Raw genomic sequence first — 13390 nt, forward strand, 5'->3', positions numbered from 1 at the left:
GCACTAAGAGGCTTTCATGTCACTTCCGAGTCGAAAGTTAAGGTATCTAGGCCATGTTTGCTTTTTCCATAAGAAACCGTTTTTATTGATCATCTTTTTTTACATTTTTCAGGTTATGTTATTTTTTTTTATGCTAATAAGATTTTCAATTTTTCCTTTTTTTAGTTCATTTAGTGGCTTGTTGAATTTTGATTCAATCAGTTTGTGATACCTCATTTTTACCTCCGTATTTTAAGGTCTCGCTAAATAGCGTGTATTTAAATCAATTTTCTATATTGAAAACCTCTCTAATATTTACTTTTACACATACCATACTGAGAGCCTCGTTCCAGTGCCTTTTCAAATATCCACTGAATATGCTCAGGATTATCACCATCAATGTCTTTCCCAAATGGAGTTTCTGCTGGCCACTGCATCATCCTTACATATTCTATGCAATGTTCAGGCAAGCGAGGGGTTTGAGCAATTGTACATAGTGGAAAGTTTACCTAATGAATAGAATAAGGATATTAGGGAAAGGCAAGTTGAACCCCTTCATGTATACTATAGAGATTTTTTGGGAATGCTAACTGCATATTTCTTTAATCAAAGGGTGATGTAAATAAAAAGTCGCAGTAGCATTTTCAAACATAAAATTACTCTATTAAAAAGAAAAAAAATGAAAAGAGGAATTTCTTCTGTCTATCGAGCAACTTTTGAATACGTATAACAAAAAAAAAAAAAAAAAAAAAAAAAAAAAAAAAAAAAAATCACATTTCAGAATTACTGGGCAATGAAGTGGATTACAAAATGTATTAAAAAGAACACTAAAATTGTTTAGATTTGTATATCTTGGAGGATGTAATTGGGGGGCATTCTATCCAAGATTCTTTGGCTAAGAGGTTGGGGTATAAACACACCTAGAGACAAGTGGTGGGATATAGAAACTGCCCGACCGAAAAATTATGGCCAGGGTTATGTTCTCTGTGCAAATTTTGGGTATTCTATTTTTTAGGTTTTACAGTTATAATGTTTCTAATGTAGACGACGGTTTTTTATATCATCTGATTGGTGTGATTCACTTTTATCAATCTTAATAACTATATTAGTGGATTTTGCTCAGTTTTTTTTTTTTTTTTTTTGCTTATTAAAAGGTTAAACAACATGACAGAAAAAATACGGAAATGGGAAAAATTTTTCTTATTTTTAAATAGTTTTAACCAATTTCGCAAGAAAAGGTCTTAGTAATATCATAATTCAGGCTCTATCTAAAAATAACGAATCTGAGGATTTAAGTACCTTGTTCTTTCAGTTACAGTTATAGCTGTTAGCTTGTCGTAAAATCGCCCGTTTCATAGGGAACATCTAACTTAAATACATAGTCTTTGTGTTTTGACATTTCCCAACCTACAAGAAATCCTCTACCACATCCCTCCCTCCCCATGTAAGGATCAGATCTATTTGCTTGAAACGGCAAGCAAATAAATTCCAGGATAACCTAACTATTATGTCAGCTGTCGACATACAAAAACCACCATGCTCATCTGCTGAGCATTGAGCAGGCATTTAATCAACGCACCCCTATCAGGCCCACAGATTACCTAACCTACAAAAAATCCCTCCTCATGTAAGGGTTAGATCTGATTGCTTGAAAAGGCGAGAATATAAATTTCAGAATAATCTAAACATTGTACCAGTCGCCGGCATACTAAAACCGTCATATTAGCTCCCCTCCTTCTCCTAGCCCTTCCCTACCACCTTATCTAAGGGTCGAATCAGATGCTAAGGCCATCAGACTTACCTGTTTAAGATATAGATTGAGTAAACATTCAATACATGCAGATTTATCCGACATAACAGTTATACAACCTACAAGAAATCCCTCCCCTCCCTCCTCATGTAAGGGTTAGATCTGATTGCTTCAAAAGTCGAGAAAATAAATTCCAGAATTATATAAACATTGTACCAGTCATCGACATACTAAAACCGTCATATTAGCTCCCCCTCCTTCTCCTAGACCTTCCCTACCTCTTCATCTAAGGGTCGAATCAGATACTAAAGCCATCAGACTTACCTGTGGAGGATATAGATTGAGTGAACATTCAGTTCATGCAGATATATCCGACGTAACAGTTATCCAACCTACAAGAAATCCCTCGCCTCCCTTCTCATGTAAGTGTTAGATCTGATTGCTTCAAAAGGTGAGAAAATAAATTCCAGAATAATATAAACATTGTACCAGTCGTCGACATACTAGACTCGTCATACTAGCTCCCCTCCCTCTCCTAGCTCTTTCCTAACTCCTTATCTAAGGGTAGAATTAGATGCTAAGGCCATCAGACTTACCTGTGGAGGATACAGATTGAGTGAACACCCAATGCATCCAGATTTATCCGGCATAACAGTTATCCAACCTACAAGAAATACACCTCTTTCCCTCCTCATGTAAGGTTTAGGTCTGATTGCTTCAAAAGGTGATAAAATAAATTCCAGGATAATCTGAATATTGTACCAGTCGTCAAAATACTAAAGCCGTCATACTAGCCACCTTCCCTCCCTCCTCAAGTAGGCTAAGGGCCAGATCAGATACTAAAGCAGTCAGACTTACCTGTGGAGGATACAGATTGAGTGTACATTCAATGCACGCGGATTTTCCAGGCATAATGATCCTTGCATTTCCTTTAAATCCCTCAGTGCCACCATCAATTAAAGGGATTTGCTTGTTAGGTGGGTCTGCATCAAGAGAAACAAGCATTGAGTTCATCCACCTTCTTGCTACCACTGAGTCAAGACCACATACAACTATATCGAATTGAGAGTAGAAGTCGCTATCGCAGTCTTGAATTCTCTTATAGTGTCTAGAGCTTGGTTAGGAAATAACAATTACAAAGAAAAGACGTATTTAAAAACAAGCTGAAATGTTGTTTTCTCAAAATTCTTCTGTGTTGAATATTTTTTTCCGATAACCAGCACACAGTGGGATAGGGGAAAATCCTCAAAGATTTGACTGGAGGACTCGGACACAATTATAACGGTAGCGATTATTACGTTTGGCAAGAGCATTAAATAGCGAACGTAATAGGATGTTTAGATTTGGAGTTATTGAATTTCAAAATTTAGGGTTTTAAAAGGTGAACATACCCATCAATGAGCCTTCAGGGTTCTTTCTAAATATATAACAAAATCAGCTACCTTTGGACATAATGTACGGCTGCATTTAAACATTGAGAGCGGAAGGGTGTACTGGTATACAGTTAAACTGAAAGCGTCTATAAAAAATCCAGCAAACATAAATGGATATTTCCTAAATGGAAATGGAAAAGACGTAGTTGCTAGCTAAATGAAAGTTTAATACGCCTTTCTATACAGAGGGGTTACTAAAAATATTCTATGTCGATACACCATTTACTCGGACCAGCCCCCAAAATAGGAAAATTGTGCGAAACATTTTTCCTTCCAAATAGCCTACACAAAAACTAATCTGAAATATAATATATCACTCAAAAATTAACCCTCCATGTTAACCAAAATATCACCCCTTCATATATGGGGTAGTCTTTTTTTCAAAAACACCTTATTCGATGATTACAAGGATGAAAATATCTCAGCCAGGATCCCTATCAAGCCCTCATAGCTGAGAAGCATATTCAAAGCCATATATGATCTATTATTGTTTGGGTTGTCTGGTGGGGTTTTTCCGGTTAGGTTGGTTCTGTTAGGTTCAAAGCTGAGAAGTATATTTAAAGCCAGAAAGAATCTATTATAGGTTATTTGTGTTGTTTGCTGTTTCATTTTTCAGGTTGTTTTGTTGTTTGAATAGACTTCAAATCCATTTGTGCGCCGTTATAAAAGAATGAATCTTTGCAGAGGCCGCACTGAAATAAAGTGACCCAAGAACTCAAATTATTCGGCGATAAGTGCAACCTCAAATTCCCTCCAGACAGTTCTATTCTCGCTGAAAAATCCCTCCCCCCCCCCCGTAAAATTTCTTGCGGACGACTCGGCCTGAAAAATTTTCCTTAGCATACTTTTATTAAAAAAAAAAATTCTAATTGATTTCTCGATGATTCCAGAAATGCCCCCTTCCGGGGAATTTTTTTCCTGGACATTAAAGCAATCGGAAAATAGCCCCCAAAACATCTCCACATGCAAAATTGACTGGGCAAATAGAATGTAAGACAATTAAAAAGAATTTCGTACAGCAATTTTGTCAAATCCCCCGGTGTAAAATTTCTCCTGGAAAATTCAACCCCCCCCCCCCTCGGAAATCTCCCTCCCCGAGAACGATTCTCCCTATAGAAATACACCCCAATCACAAATCCCCCCCCCCCCCCAAACACCAAACATGTAGGTATACTTCCACATAACAAATAGGCTACAATACGTGAACAATGGGCAAATTTCACAACTTAAAGGCCTCTCCCTACGGACTGTGGGGGGTTATCTTACCCCTAAAAATATAGTCATTTGATCTTTCAACTATACTGAACAAAATGGCCATCTTAAAATTTTGATCGGATAACTATTGGGATAAAAGGGGCGTGGGGAGGGGGACAGTTGCCATCCAATTTTTTGGTCACTTAAAAAAGCATTACAGCTTTTAATTTCCTTTCAAATACCCCCTTTTCCAATCTTTTAGGACCCTTATATTGATAGAATTAACCCTGGAATAAAAACGATAAAAAAAATTAAATAAACACGCATCCATGATTTTTCTTCTGGCAAAAATAGCAAAATTCCACATTTTTAATTTAGGAGATTGAAACTTCTACATTAGGGTTCTCTGGTACGCTGAATCTGATGGTGTGACTTTCATTAAGATTCCTTGAATTTTAGGGGGTGTTTCCCTCGATTTGATAAATCAGGTAATGTTTCTCAGGCTCGTAACTTTTGATGGGTAACACTAGACTTCCTGAATCTTATGTATTTGGAATCAGTATAATAAGCTGATTCATTTGATGTATCTATTGATATAAAAATTCCATTTTTTAAAGTTTCTGTTACTATTTAGCCGGGTCGCTCTTTACTTACAGTTTATTACCACGAATTGTTTGAAAATATTGAAAGCCGGCTGCTCGTCCTTTTTTTTAGTCATAAGTTTCACAACCAGTAATAATCTTCTGCTGTTTCTAGCACCCTTCTTGAAGTTTTTTACTCCGACCGGGAAGAGGGTCATAGTTAACATATTGTTCATCGGTTCATCAGTTCACCAGGACCAAGTTAACCAGGTCTTTTCGCATCCGCTATTGTGGAACAGTGCAAGATGCATGTCAATGAAGTACACGACAACAGACCTGTTTGCAGCTAGTGACATAGGTGGTTTATCCAGCTGCAGTTCTAGACTCCTGCTGCATGTAATAGGAAGAGAATACGAATATCCTTCGTCGATTCTTTGAATCAGTTGAAAGATGTTTTGCAAATAACAGACACTGTTCCACATTTACTTTTGTAATTTTTTCTCTGTCTCTGTTAAGAAAGCCCCAACACACTACCCACTACCCAACAACCGACTACCCACTGGCCATTGTGGCTCATATTTTTTAGACTGTTTAAAGCTCCTCGCATTTTTTAAAATCAACGTGAAAATCCGAAATATTATACATTCGAAAGAGGTTGATACCTCTTAGCCACCCAACATTTATACTGAATATTCAACATATGCATTTATTATAGCTTTATTGTAAAGACTGTGCTTGAAAAAAAAAAAACAGGGATTCTAGATCTATATGTTTGGGTAATTTACAGCAAGTTTGAGGACGCCTTTTATTTGCTAGCTTTGGATATTATTTAATGCAAGTCTAAATAGGTACCAAGCCCTCTAAAGTACATGAAATAAGATATATTTTGATAAAATGTTCAATCATTCCAAAGCGAGGTAAGGCTGATCTATTTAAGGGCTAGGTAAATCATCCTTACCAAATATAACATACGAATAAAGAAATATTGAAAAAATGCTATTACAAAACAAGTAAACGGTAGAACTATGTACAAGGAACATCAACGCTACTACAAACCCCAAACCATACCCTGATCAACACTTTCAAAAGTTTTATGTTTTGTGACTAATTTGCCTCTCTTTGAGACACTTTTCACAGTGAAATTGATTACTTCTTCAACGTCGATTTCCCGCCTTTCAATTCTGAAAATACACATGCGTGGCCATCTTATTTTGCGTAATTCTAGATGGCATTTCAAAATAGTAGGTGATCCTTGTATTTACAACATGGATTAGAATCAAATTTATAACTCAAATAATCAATTTATATTTATTTATAATCTGGAGTGTAGATTATTTACACTATAGATTAAAATCAAGTTTATAGCCCAAATAACAAAATTTATATTTATTCATTAAATATTCAGATTTATATTCATTTTCAAGCCAAACCTAAATAACAACAAAAAATCGCATAGACGCAATGAACAAATCGCAATGAACAAAATCGCAATGAACAAATCAAAATCGCATAAGACGATAGTGAGTGGATAAAAGTGGACACGACATACCTGGGTTTTCTATACCATATTCTTATCTTAGAATTATATAGGAAACACGTAAATTATTCCCGAAAAACTAGTTTTTCGGGAATCCAGGACGACATACCTGGGTTTTCTATACCATATTCTTATCTTAGAACTATATAGGAAACACATAAATTGTTCCCGAAAAACTAGTTTTGCCACTTCTTCAAATTTCTTATAATTTGTATATATAATTTATATATATATATATATGTAAAATTGTATATATAATTTTAATTTGTATATATAACTTATAATTTGTATATAAGTTTGTACTTTTTTTGAAGGCACTCCTAACTTCATTTCATTTGAAGAATCTTTAGTTTTTAGTGCAGATTTTAGAAAAATTATACAATTCTGGGTTGAACTGAATAGTAGCACTAACTCTGAGATAAGCTTCATTAATGATTCAGGATAATTAAAAGCAAATACTTCTGTGTTCAGGGATAACGTCAGTTTGCTTCATGACAGTATTTTGTATAGTACTTCAATCATTCATACATTAATTTTACAAGATTATACATATAATACTTATAATGATCTCAGTATTTTGTATATCTTCTCTTCATTTTTTAAATTGACAGATGACAAATCAACAATAATAATAACTGTCACTCCACAACACATCTCGGAGAGTTCGGGGTTAGAGGGGGGGGGAGACTCGTAATATTATTAACATCATAGTATTTATAATATTTACACTATTTCATTATTCAAATATACATACTATGAGCAATATTTAAACATATATTGTCGAGCGAGCAATATTTGTATTTTGTATTTATCAAAATTGGCACACTAATATTTTTCGGCATGAAAAAAGATCTAGATAGGCAACAACTTTGGGGGAAATTATTATCCCCTCCCATCTTGCTTACTATTTTCATAAATCGCATGCTGACTGAAATTAGAGACCCATGAAGATGAAATTCTTGAAGACAAGTAGGAGGACATTCAAAACTCAATTTATTTGTTGACAAATCAGTTGACGCAGATTCTAGAGAAAGACATTCCTGTTTGTTAGCTGTGAAGTGAGTCTTAGATTCATAATTGCTTTGTATTAAATGTTACAAATAACAGTAACAAAAAAATACAATAATAATTTGTATACCAGGTGGCCGAACAACCGGCGACTATTGTTTGCATAAGAACAGATTTTGTAATAAGATAAATTTTTGTTTTACGGTGAAAAAAACAAACCAATTTAGATAGGACTTTGGAAAAAATCGTAGAAGACCTTAATAAATTTTTGAAAATCATTTTTAAATGAGGTCACAAATACTCAAACGTCTAATACCCAAATAATTTTACTTTCTATAGCAAATAAAATAAACTTAAAGTCGTTTGGCGAAATAGATTAAAAAAACTGTTGTTCTGCTCACCAGGCAAAACTCGGTCCCCTGGTACTTATTTTAAATATCTTAACATTGACACAAGTCAAGCATTGGTGTGCTTATTTCAACTAAATTGGACAATACTGAATATTGTATAAATTTTACAAAGGATACGGTACAACCTGAGCCCCGGGGATTCTCTTGTTGATAAAGGATGCAGCAACCTCGGCTTTCGGCTTGTCAATATCACTCTGACGGAACAGAAACTGGCGATTCAAGTTGGACAAGTCTATAGTATCCATATCTATGACATGCATGTTCAAAAATCCCATGAGGGATAAACTCTTAAGTAGTTCACATCCCAGTCCTCCAGCACCAACAACTAGGATCTAAAAAGCAAAATTTACTTCAATAAGGTTTGTCCATGTTAATGTCAAAACAGTGGACCCGTTCTTTGAGACATCAAAGTGCTTTCGACAGGAAACAGAAACATGAAACATCTTTTGACATGAAACAGAAAATCCGGTGACTCTGATTAGGCCGTTCTTTTGCAAATATCCTTTTTAATTCTGCTCTGATCAATGGTCTAAGGACTTTGAATGGTCTAAGAACTAAGGACTTTTTGTCATCAAAGTTGTCTCTTCAATGTTCTATTTGATGGTGAACTGGAGGATCTTAGCACTTCGATCGCAGAAAATAAAAATAATACGTAAGCTGTAAGATCTTAGCACTTTGACAAAGCAAAACACGATTATCAGAGCAAAAAGAAGTAAGATCTTAAATGTAAGAATCTTAGCATTTTTATGAGTCCAGAATGGGCTTAATAACATAACCATGTAGGTGGAGACAAGTCAAAACCTTGTAAGAGAGGCTTCAGATTTTATCTGGAGGGACAGAAACATTGATTTAGAAACGCAAAATTTAATTTTGGGTGACATTATTTTTCTATTTTCCAAGAGGGGGTATCTTATCTCCATTTCAGAGACCATGTCCCCCTATAAAATGGCGGTACTCATAGCTTAATTTGACTTTGTTACAACTTTTTCTAGGATCTTACATATTCTTTCTACTGGTACATTATGTTTTTTTTTACAATAATATGGCACTTTTTGTGCAATGGTACTTTTATTCGGTTCAGTCGAACATTTAATGTTACCTGAAGAAAGGGCCAGGAGCACCGATTTACGAAAATGAAGAGGGGGGGGGTACCAAAAAAAGGCACTTCTAAACTCTACAAAACGATCCAGCCTACCCGCACCTCCACAGATCGGTGCACCTGGAAAACCTTTCCTAAATCAATTTTGCAAAAAGATTAGAAAACCTTAACCCTCATACCTTATTACAGATCATTATTGAAAAGACAAACAGCCTAAAATCAATCTTAACACCTATTGATAGGTACTTTTTCAATAGAAAGGTCTTGCTTTCATTTTCTCTTATATAATATGGTTAGTTTATAGAATATTGCACATTCAAGCTGAAGATACATAGTACACACAATAATGGATAGAACCGGTCAATCTAGGGGGATCTACCCTCTTTCACTTTTCTCCAAAAGAGCACAGTCAAAGTATTCCCATTTAGAAACCCTTTATTCTCTTTTAGGTATGTAGCCTGCTAGAACTTTCCCCATTTATTATGTTGTTTTAATAGCAGACTTGTTTTTTTCCTTACTTTTTACAGTTCTCCAGCAGACGCAGCACAAAATGAGCGCAAATTTTTTCATTTTGATTATTCACACGATGTAGAATGAGTCATAGTGCAAGTCCGCTCCTTTAAGTGAAGGTTCTGCAGACTAGCATAAAATGAGCGCAAATTTTTTCATATTGATTATTCACACAATGTAGAATGAGTCATAGTGCAAGTCTGCTACTTTAAGTGAAGGTTCTGCAGACATATTTTTTTCCTTGCTTTTCACAGTTCTCCAGCAGATGCAGCACAAAATGAGCGCAAATTTTTTCATTTTGATTATTCAGACAATGTAGAATGAGTCATAGAGCAAGTCCGCTCCTTTAAGTGAAAGTTCTGTAGAGGTGAAAAAGATTTACCAACTCACCTTACTAACTAGTACTACACACCGTTCATTCCAGCACCAATCCACCTAAGAACTTGACACTACTCCTCCAACAACTCACTCTGCTCAGACATTTAACCATCAGTCCCTCCCATGAAATTTTTGCTTCCCTTTTTTCTTATTACCTCTTTCAATTCCAGTTGACAATGTTCTACTTTTTATTTCGTATTCATCATAGGCAGCAGAATTGAAGTGGGCTCTATGTATTATTTTTTTTTTTCACCAGACCACTTCATATGAATGAAGTTGTCAAAGAAACTTTGAAGGAAAAATTAATCGATTGAAAATTCTAGTGACCTTTTTAAGAGTCAAAAGTGATTGGAACAATACTTCTTTTTACCCTTTTTGAATACCCTCACCCTCAAGACTGATCACAATTTGTAGTTAGCTAGTTTGTTCAAAATAGTCTAAAGGTCAAATAACTATGCCTTTGGGGATGACATGACCTCACACAGCACCTGAGGCTGGGGTTGTAAATCATGCAGTTTGACTATTGCTTATATAGGATTTATGATTGGAAAGGGGAGGGGGTGGGGTGTTTGATCCTGCACCATTAGATTAGAACTTTTTATTTAAATTCAAATATGTAAACAATCATAAAACTCCAAATACCTAGTGGTAAACTTCTGCACTGCCAATTAAATAAAAGTAAAATTAAACCGGCCTTAAAGTGAGTTGTAAAAAAAAAAAAATATATATAAAAAAATTGGATCTATAGTCTTGCAGATTTACATTTTAGAAAATTTTTCAGCAACCTCTGAAACAATTATTTATCTGAATGTTCCCTGATTTTAGCTGGAATGGAGCTCCAGATTTTTGGTATAGTTTGACAAGATCTTAAGCTCACTCTTGATTATTGGATGAGTTTCACACGACAAATCCGATCTAGGAGTCGTTGGGTAATTACGGTAATGGGAACTAGTTAGGAAAATCCTAAAAAAAATTCAAAGGATGCATTATGTACACCCACGTTACCGAAAGGGCGTATCAACAATACTATTACTGCTGCTGCTACTAGCCTACTATTGCTACTAGTCATCAAAAGACATAGAGGGCATTAGTCCGGTGTCCATTTAGCACCGCATTTTTCCTGAGGAGGACGGGTTTCACTAGCATTTCCATATATGGTCACGCACGTCAATCAGGGGGGAGAGGTAATTACCCTCTCCTCTAGATTTTGTGCACCCCCTAGACTTTAATTTCTTTTTTTCTGGTATTTCCGTTGAAAAAATGCTTTTTTTTAGTATTCGGTATGTTTTTTTTTATATGTTTGGAATAAACCATTTTCAGCATAAAATTTTTAGTGTTTTCATTGGATTTTTTTTTGTATTTGGTATTATTTTAAGTGTAATTTCTTTTCAGCATTAAAACTCTTTCTCCTGTCTAATTCGATTTTGCCATGAAAGTGACTGCGTTTTTCCATGAGAAGACAAATTTTACTTGCATTTATTTACACAGCCAAACCCTTCAATTAAGAAGGAGGCAGTTGCCCCCCTCTCTAAATTTTTGTGCATTCCATAGACTTAAAAATAAATTTTTTTTTCATGTATTTTCAATTTTTTAAATCAATAAACAATTCAAAGTTGCCCCTCCCCCTCCTAGATTCTGAAGAATACGTACCCCCCACCCACCGCTCTATATTTTCTTGAATTTACATCCTGTATTTGGTAATTTTCTAATAAAAGACTATTAATTACTATTATTTCAGGGAGAAAACTATGGCTCACAGTTTAGCCTTGCCACTTATGTCAACCAAATAGCCTTTTTTAGCATTAAAATTTTTCTTCTGAAAATTTCAGTTTTATTATGATTGTGAATGGATATTTTCCTGAAGAAGACAAATTTCGTGCGTATTTCAGTATATGATATATTGATGGTAAAAAAAAAATAGCCTATATTTTATCTACTTTAACACTATTAAACATTTAATTTGGAAGGACAAATATCCTCACCCTCCTTTCCCATCCTGTAAGGAGCTGAAATTTAATAATTATAGAAGATGAAGGTCAAATAGCCAAGGCATTCAGGAAACTAATTTGGTACTTATATGTTATAGCGCTTATGTTAAGTTCTTCATCTAAGTAGAACCTTTTTCTCTGACTAATCCTAATAAAGTATCATAAAATATGAATACTTTGAAAGCAAATTTGGGCTATATATTTGCAAATTAAGTATAGCGGTAAAGAGGAATGTATAGAGGTAAAGTATAGCGGGTCTGCATTCAAAATGTGTTAGGCACAATTATTCTGTATATTATGAAGTAAGAATTGTTTTCTAACTTCACACTGTCCAAATACTTTACCCCCACCCCCCTAATGTGCAAATTTATAACCCAAATTAAATATTTCCCATCTATTCTGTCACTTCTTTTTGTCTTGTCTCACGCTAAGCTGAAAGAATCTAACAAAGAAACCGGCTCTACAGTGCGTCAATGGATGAACAACTTAACATATGCACTATAACATATAAGTACCACTAATTCTAATCGATTTAGATGGCTTAAGCTTGAAGTCAATTAACACCTAAAAATATAAGAAAGTGACAAGAAGAAGTAGGCCTATAGCCCTTTATTTTTGCATAGTGCAGTGTTTTATTACCCATTTGAGCATTGAAGTGCAGCATAGCATGAACCTTGACAAATTAATTCTAAAAATTTATCAAATAATTGAGAATCAATTTTGCTTCTATTTATTCAGTCCAAAGTTCAAATGAGTCTGATTTCCTTACATGAACTATATTTTCCTAGTCTACGGAGAAGCAGCTACCCATTGGATAAATTCAAAACATCAGCAGAAATTGTACAAATTATCCTGTTTAAAGCTTTCAGAAAAGATTTATAAAAAAAAAAATGCAAAATAGCACTGGCAATGATAATTGCAGCCCCCTCCCTCCAAAAAAGAAAAATCAGACAAATTTACCAAATTAGTTCTTTCAGATGGTAAGTTTTAGGGTACCGGGCAATTCAAATAAAAAAATTGACTAGAAATAAAAGGCATTTGAAATTGAGTCTAGAAATAAAAGGCGTTTGGCAGACTTACTTTGCAATATTTTTGCATTTCGCTTAAGAGCGTTTCAGAAGGCTCAAAAGATCCGTCTGCACAGGGGCCAGTTCTAGTTAACAGTTTGTTCAAGTGATTCCATCGTCCATTCCCAGTATTTGTTTCCATTTCGATTTTTCCTAATATTAGTGCTTAAATATTCCTAGAAAGAAAAAAATTGTTACAAAGAAGATTGAGCATATATATTGCTTCAAAAACAAACAATTGTCTTCACAACTGTCAAAACACTTCACCACTTGTGTCAACTTCTTATTGTCTTCACAAACTGTCAACACAGGAAATAGGAATCTTTCTGAAGCGGATCAAATCAAGACCATTTCTTAAGTTATTTTAAGATGTAGAGTTAGCATGTGCTTGACTCATGGTTTGGCATAGCCATATATATATTTTCTAAGAGCAACAGTTAATATTAACAATCAGAA

The 13390-nt window shown here is 34.7% G+C and overlaps 1 protein-coding gene across 1 annotated transcript; it reads right to left on the reverse strand.

Annotated features, from left to right (window-relative positions):
* Positions 1-287: 287 nt before the first annotated feature.
* Positions 288-13128, reverse strand: LOC148955928 (NEDD8-activating enzyme E1 catalytic subunit-like). Its single transcript, XM_089100191.1, has 4 exons — positions 12948-13128; positions 8010-8224; positions 2588-2837; positions 288-488 (listed from the first exon to the last, which is right to left on the reverse strand). Exons 1-4 carry the CDS (start codon positions 13074-13076, stop codon positions 288-290), a joined length of 795 nt encoding a protein of 264 aa, XP_088956317.1. The 5' UTR covers positions 13077-13128.
* Positions 13129-13390: the final 262 nt, after the last annotated feature.

The sequence above is a fragment of the Artemia sp. Qi Xiang Cuo genome, chromosome 1 (assembly GCF_049724085.1).
Source record: "Artemia sp. Qi Xiang Cuo chromosome 1, ASM4972408v1, whole genome shotgun sequence".
Taxonomy (NCBI): domain Eukaryota; kingdom Metazoa; phylum Arthropoda; class Branchiopoda; order Anostraca; family Artemiidae; genus Artemia; species Artemia sp. Qi Xiang Cuo.